This window comes from Zophobas morio, unplaced genomic scaffold, assembly GCF_036711695.1.
Source record: "Zophobas morio isolate AGI-343-1 ecotype UQ-CSIRO unplaced genomic scaffold, CSIRO_AGI_Zmor_V1 ptg000058l, whole genome shotgun sequence".
Taxonomy (NCBI): Eukaryota; Metazoa; Arthropoda; class Insecta; order Coleoptera; family Tenebrionidae; genus Zophobas; species Zophobas morio.
Window position 1 is genome coordinate 2109179 of NW_026972163.1, and position 22011 is coordinate 2131189.

The window sequence follows — 22011 nt, forward strand, 5'->3', positions numbered from 1 at the left end:
GAAAACAGACAAATTCTAGAAATACAATTATACAAGTAGTGGTTAATCGTTCTCTTACCTTGTTAGGTTTTTTGGAAACGTGAAAAATGTCAAATTACAATTGTATGATTTGTTTCGACAGTTGCGTGCCCAACAAACCATACCTCCTTTGCCTTTGTTCATTTTAAGTAGAAATGTATTCACTTCAGCAGTCAGCACCAGAGCACAGAACTAGAGTTTATAATGATCTGTTTAAAACCTGTGTTTAAAGCATTAAAACTCGACTACACTTCCGGCGAAGTTGTAAAAGGACGGTCTTTGTTGCGCACTGCTGTAATGCGCAGAAGACGTGTTTACACTGCAAAATATTTTTCCTTCCGAGATGTATTTTTTGTTGCCTAATCGTCGCTATAAAAAAACAACAGAAATACCCCATTTCAAAATTATTATTGTTAAAACTCGATAATTTACTATTAATATATAACCGAAGAGGAAACTATTAAATCACTAAGTAAGTTCAAAAATAAGAACAATTTTTGTTTTCGTCGTTTTAGATTATGTGTAACGTTCTCCAAGATTTGGCCCCCAATTTTACACCAGCCAATCAGATGAACACGTTCAAATTACACGCGGAGCTGTGGTTTTTATTACTCTAACTATTTGTTATCCGTCCAGAGCATAACAACTCTTGCTTTACTATCTCCACAGAGATAGTAAAGCAAAATAATAAATGTACATAACCTAGGTAATAAAAGCGCGTTTATCACAATTGAAAATGTCAGCTTGGTGCCCGACTTTAAGTTTCCCCCCAACTGTACATGTAAGGTGGCACTGTGATGATAGAAACTCTTTCGAAAACTTCGGCTTGTCCAAATTCACAGGAACGCAGCTGTGCCACTGGAATTTTATCAGACCAATACGTTATACGTAAACTGACCATTTTTTTTTTAAGTCAAAACGGGACGTCCATACATACTACTAATAAAATAAATCTAATATAGATATACCATACATACAAGCATACATAACATAACATACCCCAGTGGGAAGGTTAACAATAAAAATAAACAGAACTTTTTAATCTTCTTTCTTTATTTTATGTTCACAAAAAATAAAAATATTTTTCTACTCATTAAGGTTGAAGTTTGTCATTTTCCCATCGCTGGCAGTGGATGAAATTTCATTTCACCCTCTAGTGGAAAAATACTCGGCCGTCTACGATTTTAACGGGTCGTCCAGCCTGAGCGTTTCGCAGCTAGCGAAACGTGTCGCGTATCGCCTGCACCGACCGCACCGTCCGCTTCGCGCGCTTCGAAAATCATGACGCCTAGGCTGGACGACCCGTTAGTGTTTGACGTTTAATACTGCTAGTTTACACAAGTGAAAACAATGAACATGAGTGAGACTGACGAAGTTTCTGAAGAAATTTTGAATGCTGCCAATGCGGCATTTTCGAATCTGATACAAGTGCAGTTATTGATACAGGAAGCAGCCAACTAAGTTTAAACAAAGATACAAGTTCAAATAATACTTACGATAAAAGTGTAAATATTATTGGTGATAATTGCACAAATTGTTCTATTACAGTTAATGTATTTCAAAAATAAAATACCTACCATAAACAAACATTTATTTCCTAATTTCTTAGAAAAAATAGTATATGCAACTCGCGGATGAAGAAATTTCAACGGCTCGAGTTTCTTTTTCGCACTCGCTCGTTGCACTCGCTCGTGTGAAAAAATCACTCTCGCCGTTGAAATTCAACTTCATCCACTAGTTCCATAATGTACTATTTTAGTATTATAAGTAGTTATGAAAAATAAGAAGCAATCACCAGCTTCATTAAACTAAAGCACCATTTATGTGACAGTAATTATTAAATTGCAACATAATATTATATTTTTAGTCGTACCTATTTATATTTCTTGGAGGAACAAATTTTCTTTAATATTGATGGTGATGATTTTAAATAAGAGTGGAATTCTTGGCACGTTTTGTTTATATTGACCTTCGTTATCAACATCGCCTTCAGAACTGAAACCTGCAAGTGATTTTTTTCAGACGTCCACAATTTATTCATTAAAGAAAATATTCTCTCTACTGGAGCATTTGTACCAGGTAGACATAAAATATATTCAATTAAAATACAAAAATTTTCATGTTGCAGATTGTTGGTGCGAAAGTGTTTGAACACTTCCACCCAACGAGTTTCTGTGTGAGCTTTTAAATTATTCCAGTCCGTAATTTTTTGTGGAGTAACGTAGTTTACAATTAATGAAAATTCGTCAAATACTTGTGCATCTTTAGTACTGTCAATATATCCCTTTTCAATCAATACATCCAATGCTTTTTGTACATCTTCCCACACAGGTACTTTTTTTAAATCTGCCCAATAAAATATCTCCATTTCTCTAGTAAGAAAGTTACTCCATTCTTCCAAATATTCACGACTCGTTTTATAAAATTCTGTAGCTGTTCTTTTCACAAAATCTTCATCGATATTGTCTGTTAGTTTTATGATTAAATTGCGAACAGTAAATGGAAGAAACTGATTGGTTTGTTTCTGAATCAAATTCTGAATGAGTTGATTGATTTCTTTTGCAGCGTCAATTGCCGATACAGTTTGACCTTCAACCTTCAAAATAGCTTGGTGAAAACTTGCTGACTGAGCGTGTAAAAAATAAAGCCATAATTCAGATGTGGGATCTTCAAAAAAGTCTTTTATTAATTTGGGACATTTTTTAATGCTCAAAAAATAGTTCTTTAACGGCTGGTACATTTTCAAAACTCTGTCCAAAGCAGGCATCAGCGCAAGCCAGTGAGTTTTGCTGTAGCCGAGCATTTGGTGATGTTCTATTTCAGCTTCAGCGCAAAATTCCTTTAGAGCTTCAACTCGAACCGTATAAATATAAAAAAATGAATATATTTTTACACTAATGCTTTCGTAATCTAAAGGTAGACCGTCTGCAGCAGATTTTATAGCATTGTGAATTATATGGGCTCCACATCCAATACCTATCAACGGTTTTTTTAGAGATGATTTTAATTTTGCTAACACATTATTAACTCCTCGCCTAGCTACGCCCCCAAAATTGACATTGGCATTATCGCCACAAAATGCGACAACTTTTTCTGTCAAATTATTATCTGTCAATACTTGCTGTAAATAATTGACAATGATATCAGACGTTTCACCTGGTTGGTCTTGGAGGTCTAAAATTTTTACTTGTACACCTTCGTAAGGTTGAAAAAAACGCACAAGGAATGGATATATTTTCTTATTACCGTGGTTTGAAGCGTCGTTTAAAATTGTAATACAGTTGGACTTATTGAGATCATCCTTTAATTGCTCGATTGCTGTACGCGCCAAAACATTTACTACAATAGCTTCTGTCTTCGTACGCGCGCATGTGAATTTGTGATCAAAACAGGATTGGATTAATTTCGACGCACAATCATTAGAGCGAAAACTGTGGTTTTCTTGTATAGTGTGATACGCCCAGACACCTTCGGCCGCGGCAATATTCAAATCCTTTGAAGATGGAGCGTTTGAATTCTTGAAAAAATTCAACATTGAAGAACTAGAAGCAGCGGCACGATTTGCATTTTTATGTTTTTCGGACTTCAAATGTTGTTCAATGTCACCAGCACCACTATGAGAAACACTAAACTCAGTGCGACACTGTTCACATCTGACATTGGACGGAGTATTATTTTGCTTAATAAATGGGTACTGTTATGTGCTTATTTTCTGTAGGAGCACAGGGTCGGCGGCAAGGTGGCATGGGCAGAGAAACAACCCCAGATACTAACTAAGTCTATTGCTAACACACTAAGAAGTTCGTTACAAACAAAAAAAACAACAAATATTAATAACAATACATTAATACTGACCCCCAATCCCTATCCTTAACCTATACCTCCCTTCACAGTCCACGGCGCCGGACCCTCTGGTGTATTGGGAGAAGTGAGGAGAGGCAGACTCTTTGATTCTTAGCCGTCTGGCGACTTCGCTCTTCGATTCCAGTACTCACAGCAAACGGGGCAATAGAGAGCCTCGACCCTCCTTCACAGTCCACGACGACGGACCCTCTGGTGCATTGGGAGAAGCGAGGAGAGGCAGACTCTTGGATTCTTAGCCGTCTGGGGACTTTGCTCTTCGATTCCAGTACTAACAGCAAACGGGGCAATAGAAAGCCTCGACCCCCCTTCACAGTCCACGGCGACGGACCCTCTGGTGCATTGGCGTATTGGGAAAAGCGAGGAGAGGCAGACCCTCTGATTCTTAGCCGTCTGGCGACTTGGCAACAGCTGTGTGGCTATAATTTCAACGTGATGGTAACCTCCAACTTTAGTAACTGTATTGTGGCGGTAACTCGTATGTGGCCAGTTCACGTTCTTCTCCTCTTCACCCACACCCACATCTCAGCCGATGGCAACGGAATTCCTTTATTTCACCGCAGTTACGTTTTGGCACGACCCTTTTTTTTTTTTCCACGCCTCCCCCAAAAAATGGCCGAATCCCGCAATCCCCGTGTCAACTGTCAATCCCCACTCCCAAACCGTGACCTCCCTGCGCGTCGTGCGTACCAGCGGCGTCCCACAATTCAGTGGCGTAACATTCGATTTTTAAAACATAACAGTACTTTGTTTGTAGGTTTACATTAAATGAACACTTGCGTTTCGGCATAGCTGTAGGTAAAATTTGTAATCGCACAAAACAATGGAAATCTTCAAATAAGTTACTAGTTTATCACTAAATTACTTCAAGAAACTGACTCAAAAACCATACAATAGCGAGAACTTTATATTTGTTGCGTGAAACAAATGACTGCGGAATGAATGCCCCCTCTCCTCTGCTCGTTATTAAGGTAACCGATAGCGCGCGCGCGCGCGGGCGGGAATCTCCAATCGGTCGACGACGCGTTTCGGTTTCGCTGGGCGCTCGTGCCGGACACGCACCAACATTTTAATTTTTCGCGCGGTTTTAGAAAACGGGACAATTTTGCGTCCCAGATCATTATATGGGGACAACGGGACAGGTGGTCCAATAAAGGGACAGTCCCGTTCAAAACGGGACGTCTGGTCACTTTAGTTATACGCCACTGAGTTACTCGCAAAACATGGTCGATTCGAATGCGCCGACTAGATGCGCAAACTTGTCCCGCCAGTACGAGTTGTTATTCTGATTGTTCCTTGTTCTGTGCTTCAACTACATTCCAACGCAACAGTAACAAAAGACAAAACAAAGAGTAGGGAGCGAGACACCTGCATCCGCTTTGCTGCGTCTGACGTCATTCGACTCCCGACAAAAAACAACCAAACATAAAATTCACAAATACTTATTCTAACACTCCCACTTATTTTGAATTTTAAGACAACAAAGAGTAAATAACTTCACAACGGTTCAAAATGCATTAAAATATTCATGCAAACATTTCAAAAATCTTAAAATTAAAATTAACTTGTAACTAACAATTAACTAGGACAAATGCAAAACAAAACAAAATTCAAATCAATCAGAACACAAACAATCTTTCAATACATTTTAACAATATGTTTCTTACAAGAGGTTTCGTAAGAAAATCCGCTAACTGGTCACTTGTGTTCACGTAATTTATCGAAATGCTCAGCTTTTCACACTCATCCCGCACAAAACACACTTTCACATCCATGTGCTTCGTCCTGCTGTGGAGCTGATGTGCTTGGGAAAGCTTGATTGCTGCCTGGTTGTCCACGAAGATCTTCATCGTAGATACCGCTATTCCTAGTTCATTCAAGATTTTTGTTTATAAGCATCGTTCGTGCACTCTCAACAATCGTTCTCATTTCTCTTTCTGATCGGCCATTCTGCTGAGGTGTGTACGGTGCCGAAAGTTCATGCAAAATGCCCTCTTTTCGTAGATATTCTTCAAATTCTTTGTTTATATATTCACCTTTTCCTCGATCACTTCTTACAATTTTTGAACGATTTCCGGTTTGCGTTTCAACGAGAATTTTAAACTGCTTAAATTTATCGAGCACTTCTGATTTTTGCTTCAGAAAATAAACGGTGTTGTAGCCACTACAATCATCCTTGAATAAAACAAAATATCTTGAACCACTAGGCGACGCAATATTTACAGATCCACAAACATCCGTGTGTATCATTTCACCCGGTTTTGTCGCTCTATCTCTCTTCATCCTTTTGTGCGATTTTCTGGCTTGCTTACCAAATTGACATGATTCACAAAATAATTCATCATTACCGTCAATTTCTAGATTTTCTACCATTTTTCTGTCAACCGTTTTCTTGATTGATCTACAATTTATGTGGCCAAATCTTTCATGCCATAATTTCATCGAAGCTTTCTTGCCGATGTTATTACACTCCACAAAATTCTTAACTCTAAATTTCATCACCCACAATTTTTTGTGTCTCACACCAATACATGATATATCTCTAAATTTACATCTATCTTTAGTCGAGTGATACGTAAAATTTCTGTCGGTCATAACTCCCACTGAAAATAAATTTTCTTCTCAAGCCTGGCACATATAGGGCATTATACATTGTTCGGTCATGCCACTCTCCGTCAAGAAGAGTTTGAATTTCTATCGTTCCTTTTCCTGCGGCTCTAAGAATCGTGTCATCTGCAATTTTTAGATGCATGGGTTTATCTGTTGGTTCCAATGCTGTAAACCATTCATTTTGACCTGTCATATGGACACTCGCACCTGAGTCACAAATCCATTCTGTCTTTTCGATGTTTGAGCTCATTGTATATAGGGCAGATATATCACAAATGTAGGCAGGATTTTCACTAGGTTTCTTTTCTTGTTCTTTCATTTCTGCCAATCTTTTTCTACATTCTCGTGCCCAGTGCCCTTTATGCTTACAATAATGACAGCTCGTGTTTTTCTTTATTTCGCTGATATTTTTCGTCTTTTTTCCAAAACTGGCGGCTTCCAGTTTGCTCTGTAAGGCTTTTACTTCTAAAGCTAAACGCGTTGTTTCGCTTTCATCATTTCCCGTTCTGGTTTCTTCTTTCAAAAGTCTGGCCGTTAGATTCTCAAATGTTTGATTTTCGATTGCAACTGAATCCCACGCAGTTCTAAATGCATTGAATCTTGTAGGTAAACTGTTGATCACCTTCGAACATACTGCACTGTTGCTGATAGCTTCGTTGACATCCTTCAATTGTTTGACAAGAAGTTCAATAGCCGAAATATGCTCTTTTTGCACTTTCAGGCATTTTATATTCATAAAATGTCTGCCATAATAATTCTTTCGAAATCTCGGTCTTCTGTTCATGAATGACTAATAATCTCTTCCACATATTTGCTGCAGTTTCGCAATTTATCAAATATTGTATCTGATCTTGACTTATCGTCGATAACAAAATAACTTGTGCCCTGCAATTTTTCTCATCCCATGTTTTCCAGTCTGGTGCCGTCCACAATAGGCATCAACTTTTCCACTTTTAGCAAGATGGTCACACTGAATTTCCATAGTTGAAAATTTGACCCATCAAATTTAGGAATACTCCCGCACTCTAGTTTAACCGTCAACGCGTATCGCGTAATTTATCACTATAGGACTCGAACGTATTTCGATAAACACTCTCACCACTAGGCCCGCACGACTCAAACGTGGCTTTTATTCTATTCACTCAAAGGGCTTAGCCAACGTACCTGGGGCCATAACCTGTGAATACTGTGGAATTGGCTAAAATAATTGAGTAGAATAAAACTTGTCTAGATTTATTGTAACGTCTTCATGCGACGACAACCAGAGTCAGACTTTAACTACATTCCAACGCAACATTAACAAAAAACAAAAAACAAAAAACAAAAAACAAAACAAAGAGTAGGGAGCGAGACACCTGCATCCGCTTTACTGCGTTTGACGTCATTCGACTTAATTTTTTCTTCTTTCTTCTTTTTGAATCATGTCAGCTCGAATTTTGTCCCAGGGAATGATAAAATTTGTTCACTGTTATTATACTGCATACTTTCGTCGCTGTCAGTAGGAAGTATGACGAGAATTGGATAATTTGTTTCTTCATCAAAATTCAAATTATTTGCCGGATTTAGACTGACAGTAAGTAGTTTCTTTGGTAGACAAATATTCTTGATCTCTATCCAGTAAGATAAGCGTTTCATTTTTCATTAATGTTAAAATCTCATCATCTTTAATAAAAGTGCCATCTGATTCTAAATTGTTTTTTCTCCATTTATGTCTAGCTTTTGGGAAGCTATAATAAAAATGTACATACAGGAAAATTAAACTTGAAACAAAAAAGAGGTATACACACCTTCTAAAACTTGAGTCATATATTTTTGTTTCAATTTTTAACACCAAACCATTGGTGATTTCTGTCCCTAATCTTATAAAGGAGTCACAATAAGGCCTAAAAATGCACGAATTTCTAAGCTATTAGTTCGATAAAAATGTAGGACTATTTAAAAACGTGGGTCTTATTGTCGCAAAGTATTTTAAAATTTGTATATTATTTGATATAATAAATTGTGTAAATCATCTAAAATGGGAATATACTGAAAAGTTTTTCAAATAGTTTTCTCAATAGTTTGACTTGAAGTTTTATCATAAACATGTTCAGTACGCATCGCTAAAAATATATCTCTTTTGGTAGAACAATAGGTAAAGAATTAACAATCTTATTTCTTCTATAACTGGTGGTATATCTTTTAATTCCAATTTCAATTTTTTCTTTAACTAACGATATAAATTTAAATAGCTTTATTTCCGTCATACTGTTTAACAAACTGTCAAAAATATTTTGAAGAAGTTCATCAAAATTATTTGAACCTATGTTTGTGGTAAGGAAAGGCACATTAACTGTAAATAAAACAACAAATATAAAATGTTTCATACTTGAAAAACTAATGCTACACGTTCCACACTAGTATACGCGTTGTTTGAATCTTTAAAACACTCATGGTAACAATAACACATTGTTTCACACTTTCTAGCTGTTAGATTCTTCATTTCAAGATTACCTAAAAGGGAACGCCAAAGGAACTTTATTAAAGTAATTATAATTTAATATACTTTGAAGAGGCAACTGTACAAATAATTTGTTTCTGAAAAGAACTGGTGTAAAAATGTGCAAAGATATTGACCGAAAATAAATTACATGATCGTTTTTCCGGGTTGGGAGCGTGTTAATTGAGTTTTTGGACTCAACATTTCGCACACTTTCGTAAGTGGCATTTTCAGGAGCAGGGTTAAGAAATTAGGAATAAAGCAAAAAATCGCGATCTGTGTTATCGTCAAGTAAAATACCCTTATTCTGCACGTGACATTTTCGAAAAGCTGATAACTGTAAATAAATTAGCTAAAAAAGGGAAAACAATTTTGAATCAAAAACATAATTATTACTTTCAAATTCATGGCTAAGTGTATATTACTAACAGAGATTATTGTATTGTTTGGAATATGGACAACAAAAACGATACGAATCGTTAAAATATATTACGACAAAATCTTTTGTAAGAGAATGGTAGACACACTGACAAAATTTTATTTAAGTTGTGTACTTTCGAAATTGGTACAAGACGTAGATCTCTTGCAATTAGAAATCCTGACATTTTACTGGCACAAAGAGAGAGGGAAAGAAAAAAATAGTAACAAAAATTAATTACTAGAAGTGTCTTCAAAATATTCCTAAATGGGAACAGCAGTAATAGAATAGCTGCTGAAATAGTATTTTGATGACTATAAATATAAGTAGGGACTTATATTCATTATCAATCGTTTAACGTAGGGAAAAATTTGCTTTAGCTCACCCTTAATATTTTTATTTATGTGTATATTTTTTCATTTATCAAATATTTACCTAAAAATCAAAATGATCAATTAAAAATTTGTTATGCGCGTCTTCTGGAAAAACAGCGTTTTCAATTAGAAGTGTCACTGCATACTGCTTTGCCAGTTTCACAGCTTGGAGGGCAAATGACTGAATCGGCCGATTTAGCAATCACGATTCGAGAGAAATTGTTCCACTGAAAGTTATTTATAATAATTGACGAAATTTCCATGTCAGAAAAATGACGAGTGCAGATATTACATTGGTACAAACAAGAATAGTCAACGATACTGAAGTTACAGACTATGCAATAAAGCTCTTTGTCAAAAATGAATTCAACGTCGCTGTCGCTAAAGATGTCATCATGACAAAACTAAACTTAGCAACTAAGAAAAGCCTGCTGAAATCCATGAAAACTAAAAAATGTTTAGGCTTAAAGTTGGCGTTAAGTATGTGTTCATAATGAACACAGACGTTGAAAACGGATTGGTAAATGGAGTCCGTAGAACCTTGAGACATTTCTCAGGTGATGAGATGAAAATCAAATGATAAAAGTGCTTTGGATTGAATTATCCGAAGACAGGATAAGTCAAAAATTGAGAAGTAAATATGTGAATTTTACAAAAACCAATAATGTGTGCACACACCTATGTAATTGGCCTTTAATTTGAAAGTAAAAATTTTTTTTTAATTTTTTCCCCTTTTTTATCTAATTCATACATTTATTTTACTGTGTGGAAGAAATTTAATCAATACCAAAACTCCACGCTTTTTCTTTTCCACATCAAATAAAACACTATATCAGGGGACCGGTTTTGCTTTATTCCTTCTTCAGCCCTGTACTATAGAAACAAATTTAAATACATTTTGGTGTTAGGATTTTAACTAAATTTCAACAAATATTTCCGTTACATGTCCAATGTAACCTCACTTTTCATTTCTTGTCGCGTTTATCTCCTACCAATAACCTACTAAAAACCAAAGATATTTTAACACTATTGCTATATCTAAACAATCTTACTGTCAGCTATTCTTAAATATTATAATATTAAAAACACATAAAAATACAAATTAAAGGTATCTACCCCTTGGTGATTTTTTAACATCCCCTCTCATTCATCTTAAGTGCATTTTATTACAACCATAAAACTCTAAAATAAACACAATGTTAGCACCAAAAAAATTCTTTTGCAGTTCTACTTGTTATTCGTATACACACCAATGGGACCCATTGCTGATGTTCCGGCCGACTCCAAGTGTTCCTTCACCCTCTTTTTTAGACTTCTGCTGGTCTGGGTCTCATATACAGTGCTGCAGTTCTTACATTTTAGTCTATATATTGCTTACCCCAACTTCCATCGCTTCTCTTTCAATTGCGGCTGTAGCTGCTCTTTTCTCCGTTTTCAACAATTTCAGTATTTAATTCGTCACACAATAACTGAGACACAGCGTTCTGGTGTTTAATAAAACTTGGGTGGGGCATACAAGGGATGTTTTTCGCCGTGACAATGTCTTCTAGAACTGAAAAATCAACATTGACTGAATTCGGCCCTCTAACAGCAGCAACATTTTTTATGTCACGGTATTCCTTGTTAACAAATTTACTGCACATTTTCAATAATATTACAAAATTTATACTGCAATTTTCAAACCTCGATGCGTTTCTGAAACTATATACATATCCCCAGTCCGCAATTGAATTGTTCATGCAAATTTGTTGCAATTTTTAAAAAATTTTCTGAAATTGAATCATTCTATAACCTAAAACATTATGAACGTTTTGTAGCCTTATCTCCCACATTGAAAGTTTTCATATTATTACGAGTAGATTCAGATTCGATGGTTTTGTTCAATCTCCACTTTAGCAAAACTTAGCAGCCCTCCTTTATTACTATAACGACCCAAGATTTCTAACGATATACTTATCACTATTGTATAAAACTTATTGTAGTCACTGTTTCTATGTCACTATCACTATTGTACAACTTATCCTTATCAAACTGATGAGTAGGTAGTTTTCTCACTGATACTAAAATTGTGTAATATCGCACGAAGTCACTAGATTCGTTCGAAATCAGCTACAAATAAAAGTTTGGTGCTAACTGCAACAATCAAAATTTGCGTTGGTGGGAAATTCTCATTGACTATATAAAGTCACCACTGATCAAAAATCTTATACCTTCGGCCACAAATCTTCCTAATTAGAACGGGGCTACAAGATAATGTAAACTTTGAAGTATGTCTTTAATTGCTTCTAAGTTGGCGTTGTGACTTACAGATTAAATTTGGAAAATCTATTGGGGTGGACACCTTCATACAATTTTATTGTCACATGAGGGGATAAAAAAAAAGACGGGCTCCATGGGATACCTCTCACAGATTTGAAACAACAAATTTCAAACATTCTGCCCTTGTTTACTCAAATATTTAATAAGATTTTTTTCCGTAAAGTGCAATGGTTTTTTTAATACGATTTGTACTAATTTACGAGGATTGTTTCTAAAATTCTGGGAATTGCACCATAATTCTATAACTTTATTAATTTTCGTCAATATTACATTGGAACTTTTCAATATAGTTCCCGTTTAATAACACACACTTATCCCAACGTGCTACCATCTTCTTAAGACCTTCTTCGAAGAAGGTTTTTGGTGTATGTTTTATCCACCTGTTTATGGCCAGTTTCACTTGATTCAAGTCTTCAAATTTTATTCCACGCAGCGGTTTTTTCAGTTCTGAAAACAGATGGTAATCGCTGGGTGCCAAGTCTAGAGAATAAGCTGGATGTGGAAGCAATTCCCAGCGTAAATTATTTAAAACTTCTCTGGTTTTGCGGGCCGTATGAGGCCTTGCATTATCCTGTTGCAGTAATGGACGGGCGTGCAACTTTCCCGGCCGTTTTTTATCAAAGCTTGTCGCAATGGACCGGATAACACGTTAGAATAATATTCAGCATTGATTATAGTTCCTTTTGGCAGATAATTCACAAGAATTATACCACCGCAATCCCTAAAAACAGTTATCATTACCTTTCCGACAGACGGAACTGCACGAACTTTAATTGGAGGCCCTTCTTCAGGTCTGCGCCACTGTTTAGACTGATTTTTTGTTTCTGGGTTGAAGTATGGAATCCACGTTTCATCGGTTGTTATTATTCGTCGCCAAAAATCATCACCGTACTGCTCTAACAAGTCTTTAAGTTGCTGGCAAATCACAACTCTATTCAATTTGTGTTCCGGTCCCAACAGCCGAGGCACCCAACGAACTGAAACTTTGCTTAGTCCCAAGTGAATGTGTAAAATTTCATGAACTTGTCGCAATCCAATGTCTATGGTTATAGCTATCTCACGTATAGTTATTCGCCTGTCATCCATTACTAATTTCTCCACAGCAGCGATATTTGTATCGCTGACAGCAGTAATCGGGCGTCCACATCGCGGATCATCTTCCAGCGAAGTTCTTCCAGCTTTGAACCTATCGACCCAACGATATACAGTACTTTTTGATTCTGCAGAGTCCCCAAATACCCCATGCAGGCGTTCAACTATCTCAGATGGCTTCACACCCTCTTTCCACAAAAAGAAAATGATCGCTCTTTGTGAATTCACTGCTTTTTCCATACTTATGAAATAAGCACTTCAAAATATGTCAGCTACACCCTAATGATAAGACTTAAACAAATGCTGTTACCTAGTACCTCGAGAAAAAGGCTGTCAAACTATGATTGTGTATCATAGATCTCTGTATAAGACGTCATGTTTAAAAGACAGGACGATTCCCAGAATTTTAGAAACAGTCCTCGTACTTTTTTGAAAATTTAAAATTGATTCATAAATAGTGAAATTCACATAATTTCATACTCACAGAAATTTTAATGCGTTATAGTTTTTTTCACAATAAAATTTAAAGATGGAAAAGCAGTCTGTGTAGGGTTTTTTACGCTCATTTTAACGATGCGAAATTCATTACACTCGGACGTATACTTTTGGCAAAACTTGGGTAAAGTTTATATGTATTTCTCTAGCTGGAATATGCTTTAGCTCACCCTTAATACCATTCCCGACACCCGTTGGTCCATTCAAATATATTTACATATGTGCAATGGAGTACGATCTGCATTAAAACAATATAATACGCGCATGACGATGTTTTCGTTCAAAAACACGCATTTTCTTGAGGATTTCGCTGGTTAATTTGTGGAAAAGTAAACAAATTCAGTTTTGTTTTTCTACTTTTGTCAATACCTGCGTGCCGCATTGCCGCAGAATTTCAACTTCTTCAGCCATGAATGAATGAATCTTTTCTTTCCGTTTTCACTGATTGCTTCATCTTCTTCCCCTCTTAGGTTTTCTATTGCTTCAAGGGTTTGGTCTAAATTTCTTACTCGCAAAACTGATTGGTCTGATGATTTCTTTTTCTCTTTAGTTGGGTATTTTTCTACGACCCTGATCGTTTGTTATATATGATTGGGTGCATTTCTACTATTTTTTTGAATTACACATAACACATTAACACATGATTAGATAGATTGTCCGCAGTTATTAAATAAAATTAATTTTAATATACCACGATGTCAGACCCGTAACAATCTGTGTTCATTTATTCCCACGCCCAAAGGAACTTTTTCTAGTAGTGCAAGGATTATCCTTTTTGACGGCAATGCCACAATTTTTTGTGAAAAGTTTACATTTTGGACCTCTTTTACATATCACTCCACCTTCTTCCTTTTGATATATGCTTTCCACATCTCAACTTTGCAATCAAAAGAGCACCCCATTCTTGCGACAATCCTTTAAAAGGGTTCCGTGCGACATTTGACTTGGACAAATCTTGCAATGTGTAAGAATAAGATTGAATTTCGTAACCCAATGATACGATTTTGGTTGATTTTGTTTGTTTACATGAGTTTGTGAGGTTAGTTGACAGCTCTCATTGATTCGGGGTATCGATATTTTCCCCTCCTTCAATCGATTTGGGTATTTCGGACCGCGCATGCCACAGAGAGGAAAAAAAAAACAGGAGGAACTCCATTTTGATTTTTCGAGTCGTTGGGAACGGGTGCGAGTGTTTTCAGGGTATCCAGTGCGAAGGGGCCATTTTTGGAGGTAGAGCCCTTATTTTAGCCAGTTGTGGCATAACTCTTCTCCAAATTGCGTTAGAGACGATTTGAGGCATCACACCATCAGAGGTAATTACTGGATTGGGTTCTGGATTGAAATTTAGTTAATCTTCTTTTCAGGCCTTTTCTTTTTCGCTTTATTTTTACCGTTGGGTTTTTTTTTCCTCCTCTTTTCTACGTGTTGCCATCTTTTTGCGCTCTTGGCGTGGAAAGGTTTTTTCTGTGTGAAGTTTGGACTAGCCGCCCCGCCCCACCCCATTTTCTAAGTGAGGACGCCGTGCTGGATTCCGGAAAGAAGGAGAGGCGTTAGTTATAGGGTATTAGGTATTATTTTATTTTCTTGTATTTTTTTATTATTTTCTCGGTTAAGTATATTCGCGTTCGGCATCTTCGCCACCGCCAGGAACGGCACTGTTGCGATACGGACGCGAAGTACTCATAAGGTTAGGATAGTAATTTATTTAAGTTTTTTTTTTATATTTAGATCGATAGTTTGCACTCAGTCACACAGTCACTCACCTCCTCCCGTTCTAAATAAATTTAATTAATTGTAGGCTCCAATTTTCTTTTATTTTTTTTTGTACCATCACCCACGGCCTTCCCGGTTGAGCCTAGTCGCGGTCGAGAACCACGTAACACCAACAATACAGTTGAATGTTCATATCATATTCGTATATCAATATGAGGTCCATAAAACTGTAATTCTTGGGTTTTACAATGATGACATTTTGAATTACCAGTCTTCAGTGATCCATAACATAAAAATACTAAAACAAAGATGGGAATCCAAAGACTAAAGTCAACAATGATTTCTGTAATTCCAACAATAGTGTTTCCTTGTGCTTTAGGTAACAATGACGTTCCTAATGATAAGGCAAAACTGATTTTGATTTTCTTCATACCTATAACAAAATATCTTACAGTTACTAAACTTGGAATTAATTATACCACTCATTAAATAGTACCATCCAGAAAAGTGTACCTCACTTTTTCGTAGATGAGCTGTTTCATGAGTGTAATCATACCACTTGAGAAATTAATTAAAACTAGATTGTTTAAGTTTAATATCAAAGGGTGCATCAAATTTTTGACCTGATAATGGCTTGTAATTGTGATCTTCGCGTTTTAAGAACGCTGTTAATTTGTAAAATTTGGAAAGACTTAGGCAATGTTTGATGCTAAGAGTACTTTTTAAGATCGAATACATTGTCCTATTTCATTTGGAAATAAACCAAGAGCGTCGCGCGTCGTCTAGGAAAATCTTCACACCACTTGATAGATTTTTGGTATTCCACTTCATATCGACCTGTGAATTTCGCAGACAACAAATTTGCGGTTGCTTTATCTGCAATTTTTAATATGTGCAGGGCTTTCCATTTATTCAGTTTTATTCATCTTTGAATTTCAGAATCGAGCGCTTACTTGTATTCACGCACCAAATCAATTAATAATTCATGTGATGATTTTGCAATGTACTCGTGATCTGACATTCTCAGAGACAAAACAACATAGGAATATAGGAATCAAAACAGCACTATCCACCTGACCCTACCCACTACCAAACAAACATAACCTCGCATCGCGAGTGGCAGTGGCGTTTTTTGTCCAAGTCAGTGTGCGCATCTGCGAAGTTATTGTGCACTAGGATTTAATTCTTGCGTCAAGCATCTAGCTTTTGACGTCTTGCGGCATTTCATTGTGCACCAGGCTTAAAAGGAAAACCGCACGCGTCACTTAAAACGTCACGCTGCGTCGAGAACGCCAGGCAGCGAAGAAGTCTATGTTCCGGATTGTCACTCTCGTCCAAATCACACATTCTACAGATGTCTTCGTCCATCTTCCCTATTCGAAAAAGGTGTGATCGAAAATTTCCATGACCGGTTAACACCTGGGTTGATCGCCAAGTGAAATCCAATCTGGGTAGATCAGGAACCAGCGGGAAGAAAGCGAACGTCACTCGGCCTAACTCAGAAGACTCCCACCGACATTGCCAAACGTCCAAAACCATCCAACGCAAGTACTCCTTAACATGTCTGAAGCTATCAAATTCATCCAGCCGCACGTGAGTTTGCATAAAAGCTGCTACACCATGTTTTTTCAGTCTTTGCAGGCAACCACGCTTGTGCATTTCCAGGTCTAGGGGTGGAAAAAAAAATCTACATTATTCGATTCTGCGAATATGCTCCCGCATAACTGAATCAAATGACGAAACCATCTCACTAGCTTTGAGAAAATTGCCATTGTTGTCTTCATATAATTTTTTTGATGAACCTTTTTTATCACTGAGGTGATAAAAACTTTACTACCGCAATGATTTGTTTGATCACTTCTTGACAGTCTTTTTTCTCTGATTTACAGTTGTGTGTGATTTTAACATTGTTCGATTCTGTGAATATGCTCCCGCATAATTGAATCAAATGACGAAACCATCTCACTAGCTTTGAGAAAATTGCCATTGTTGTGTTCATCTAATTTTTTTGATGAACCTTTTTATCACTGAGGTGATAAAAACTTCACTACCGCAATTATTTGTTCGATGACTTCTTGATAGCGTTTTTTCTCTGATTCTAAAAGTCGCAATTGCATCTGATTTACAGTTGTGTGTGATTTTAACATATTTTTAACTAATCCACAATGTCACATTTTCAATGTGCCTAATGCTCGTCTCATGTCTTTTTAACATTAAACACAAAGGTTGCCAATCTGAAAACACATTCAAATTTGTTAAGCAATTTAGGTTTTCCAAATATTTTACAGCAAAAGCAATATATCGAATTTTTCGAAATTGAATAGATAAGCCAGTCTCTGCTAAATTTTCGCCATTAGCACTGATGCGAACAACCCTCCAGAGCACATCTTCTCTTTTCCGGCGTTGTAACTATAAAATGAGAAAATTTATAAAATCTAATCTCATCTGAAACTCTATTCAAACTACTGCTAGATTTGGATGTTTATGGACACCCTGGTGCCGCTGATCATATTCCATATTTTTTTAAATAGGTGGTGGAAATTTCACGTTGAAAATCTATTTAAGAAATATTACCACTTGATTTTCTATAAATCTGTCAGGTGTTTTGAACAGAAACATCTATTAGCCAAGAAAATAAACACCACCACCACTTTTTTTCTCTTATGCCAATTCGGTAAACCGCAATATTTTCATCCATCCTATCTGTACCTCCCATGCATGAATTATATTGTTTTATAAGATTTGGTCTTCCTACATTAACGATTCTCTTCTCACCAATGTCTTTACACTTAGGAGCTAGTCCATGGCAAGTGAATGCAATTGTCGTAACATAATTGTCCATCCATGTTATTGTTATAATCCCATTGTTTTTTTTTTTTTTTTTGATAAAATGGTTTTTGGGTTGGTTTTTTAGGATGTTTCAACGATGCAAATCCTGTGAACAAGTTATCAAAATAAAGTTTGTATGGGTAATTCTTTTTTTCAAGAAGTTCATCCAGCATTTGAAAAAATGGAGCAGATCATTTTCCAAAACATTGTTCATATTCAATACGCCGACGAGGGTTATCTTCTTGATAAATGTCGAAAATTAACCAAGTAACCATCCGAAGTTTTCAAACAACCAAAACGAATAGGTTTTCCGCAGATGAACTGCTTACACGAGTGACATTCAAAATATTTCACCATGCTTTCATCGTAATTTAGACATTGTTCAGATTCGAAGTACTCCAAACATTTTTTTTTACACGATCGAAGGTTTTAGTTTCCAAATTTTATCTTGGACTTGAGGAGTGGTGTTATCTGCACGGTGTATAAAATGCATACTTTCAAGAAATCTATTGCGTCTCATTGAATTGTACACCAATTCGTTCTTCATATCACCACTACTTTCCCAGTAGTATCTTTGACTTGGAACTTGATTGTATCCATCCAAAATCAAAATCCTCAGAAAACACTGCATTGCATTTTTTTTATCACTTATATACAAAAATAAATTTCCCCAAAGGACTATACTTTCGTTTAAGTCTCTTCATTTTCCTTTGGTGTGCGTGTGAAATCGTCTTTCGTTTGTGCTTATCTCTGTAGCATTTAAAAACTAGAAAAGTAACAGACTTTTCTAATATTAAATTGTCGCAGTCATGTTCCGTGTAATAACGTTGCTCAAAGTCTAGGGTAAATGTGGGATATATGCCCTACCTAACCTTCAAATGATTTTTAAATTTCTGTGATAGCAGTAACTGTTTATGAAAATTATAATTATCAAGTAATTCACAAAGACATTTCAAACTAAAATAAAAATCATCGTTGCAATATGTTATCATTTTATTGAGTAAAATGATTTTTTTTAAATTATTTACAATTGGGATATATGCCCTTTTTATGGGATATTTGCCCCATTTTGTAAGGATATATACCCCATATGGGGATAAATGCCGCATGTTTGATCCATGCAGATTTTCAAATAAAACTATAGAGATTATTAGAGATTTTATTAACAAAATGCATATAAAAAATAAAAAAGGGTAATTCTAATTTGAGAACAAAACACTTTTTTAGAACGAAACTTCTTTGGCAACTTGGTCAATTTTCTGTCGTCTCTTTTCTATTCTACCACAAGTATTACATCGACTACCATACATTGTACATATTTCATGAAGCCATTGTTTGCAATCTATGCACTGGATCCAGTCCACAGGTTCTTTTGTTTCTAAATAATTTTCTAGACATTCAATGCAATGTACGTTGTCCTCATTCTTGTTTTTACATTTTTTGCTTTTAATATTGTTATTTTCAATTAAATTTCTTTTATTGGAATTAATTTTTCTTATCTTTTCTTGTTTCATGCTTTGACTTGAAAATATCTTTGCAGATTGTTTTCTTTTACTTTTTTGATTTTCTATTCTTGGTAGCGGAGCTACTTCATGTAAAAATTTGGACGGAGTTTCTTCTATATTTTTAAAGCTACATGTCGCAGTTTCTTCGGAACTACTTGGCTTATCAATTTTTTTGGAAGTACTTGTTTCGTCAATTTCTTTGGAAGTACTTGTCTTCTCTTCATTTAATGATTTTTTTGCTCTTATTATTAGTAATTTTACTTATGTCTTTTGCGCTTTTTTGGTTATTAATGTTGGTGGATTCAATAGTATCAGTAGGCAATTTTCTTTTTAAGTTTACTTCGTTATTGTCCATATTAATTGCATCATTCATTCTTAATTGCATATCAGTTTCATTAAACAGAAACACATAATTGTCGTCGTTTTCAACAAAGTTGTCATCTAAATCAATATCTTCAATTTGTACATCTCCAATTTGAAATTCTTGTGTTTGCTGTTTCCCTAAATCTTCTACCCCAGAAGTTGAATTTGGATTATTATCGGACACTTGAAAGAATTAATCTGGTATAATATATTTGTTATACGGAAATATTCCAGTGGCTAAAAAACCAGAAGTGGCATTGTTGATTGTTGCAGCTTTTTTCCACGCTGATCCAATTAGTTTTCCAATAACATTACGGTTTATATTTTTATCTATACTTGAAAGCATGAACATTTCAGCTTCTTTTTTGTAAAAGGTCTTCAATGGTTTGAAGAAAAATCGATCCAGGGCCTGCAGAGCCTGAGTTGTATGACTTGGTAAGCATAACATAATAATACGAGCCCTAACAACTAAATACTGGGACACAGACAATTTCTCAAAAAAATCCGGTAGATATTTTTGATATCATTCAATTCGTTTGGACTAAACGCAAATTTTGCATGGGCATCTATTTTGGCAGAGAGTGAGGTATTTTGCAAATTAATAAATTTTCTTAGAGCGCAAAAATTGTCACCTAACTAAAAAATGTGCAATTTTTGCTGACATTTAAATGTTGGGACACCCCAGAAAATTTGCTAAGTATACCATCGAAATACAAACGTAGTAGCTGGTAAATGCTGCCATGATTATAGGGATCGTAGCATTTCATGCTAGTGTTGATTTTATTTAGAAAAAAATAGTTAGCGGCGGGCTAGTTTTAGTAAAAGTTTTGAAAATAATAATTTCTCAGTACCTCAAGGGAAAATCGCTAAGAAAAAGTGAAGATTTGTTCCAAATAGCTTAGTCGTCGATGGTAAATGTCGTAAAATATTACGCAGACAGAGGTACCATCGGAATAAAAGGTAAAATTCCCGGTAGGCTACCACTTTTGAAGCCGCGTGATCAACGACAACTGATGAAAATTTATAAAAGTGAACGACGAACTACTTCAAGAGAAATTACTACTTGCTGGAGTAGCGATAACCAACTAAATTTTTCAAGACAATATTGTGGCGAATGCATACACAAATCAAGCCTTGGTTTTTACATTGTAAATCTTAAATAAAGCTATCTTTGATGGACTTTATTATTTATTTATATTATTTTAGGCTAAAGTAAAACCACAATTAAAAACTGCCCACAAGAAAAATCGGTTAATATGACCAAAATAAAAATTGAAGAAAAGTAATATATAACGCTGAGTCGAAATTTGATGTCTGGGTGAGATAATAGTCGAAAAAGAGTTATTGAAATAAAAAAGGAATTTTAATATGGATTATCTCAAAAAAAGAGTCAAGTTTGCAAGCGGAAAAATGGTTTGGGGGTGCATGTCTATTAACGGAATTTAAAGACCAGTTAACAACATTCATGGAAGGGAAATTACAAATTCAAACAAATATCAAGAGACTTTGTAAAAAAATATTAACAACTACTGAAGCAGTCTATCCTGTTGATATTTATATTTTTCAACAGGATGATGCTTCAAGTTACACACCTACAACACTTATTACAAAGAATAATAATATAAATGTTTGCCCTGATCATCGAATAGCCCAGATCCTAATCTAGTAGAGACGGTATGGTGTGAAATAAAAAAATATTTAGGAAATCATCCATCACAAGCGATTGTCAATCCTCAACGGGAAATTTAGCGAGTGTAGGATACGGTAACAACTCCTGTGTATTGTAGAAAATTAGTTGAAAGTATGATGGCAAGAATTCCTGCAGTTATTAAGGCAAAAGGAGATATGACCAGTTACTGAATTTGCTGTGTCCCAATATTTATGTGTCACAAAATGTTACGTTGTTTTGGAGTTTTATATCACTGTTTGAGTTAG

The 22011-nt window shown here is 35.7% G+C and overlaps 1 protein-coding gene across 1 annotated transcript; it reads right to left on the bottom strand.

Annotated features, from left to right (window-relative positions):
* Positions 1 to 4784: 4784 nt before the first annotated feature.
* Positions 4785 to 5729, bottom strand: LOC135143424 (uncharacterized). The gene is made up of 3 exons (XM_064075291.1): positions 5547 to 5729; positions 5139 to 5191; positions 4785 to 5061 (listed from the first exon to the last, which is right to left on the bottom strand). The coding sequence occupies exons 1-3, from the start codon at positions 5727 to 5729 to the stop codon at positions 4785 to 4787; spliced, it is 513 nt and encodes a 170-aa protein (XP_063931361.1).
* Between the last annotated feature and the right edge of the window lie 16282 nt (positions 5730 to 22011).

Coding starts and splice junctions, on each gene's coding strand:
- LOC135143424 (XM_064075291.1), bottom strand. CDS start 5,729: ATGAAGATCTTCGTGGACAACCAGGCAGCAATCAAGCTTTCCCAAGCA. Junction 5,192..5,546: donor ATTTTCTTACGAAACCTCTT/GTAAGAAACATA, acceptor GTTGGAATGTAG/TTGAAGCACAGAACAAGGAA. Junction 5,062..5,138: donor AACTCGTACTGGCGGGACAA/GTTTGCGCATCT, acceptor TAAAGTGACCAG/ACGTCCCGTTTTGAACGGGA.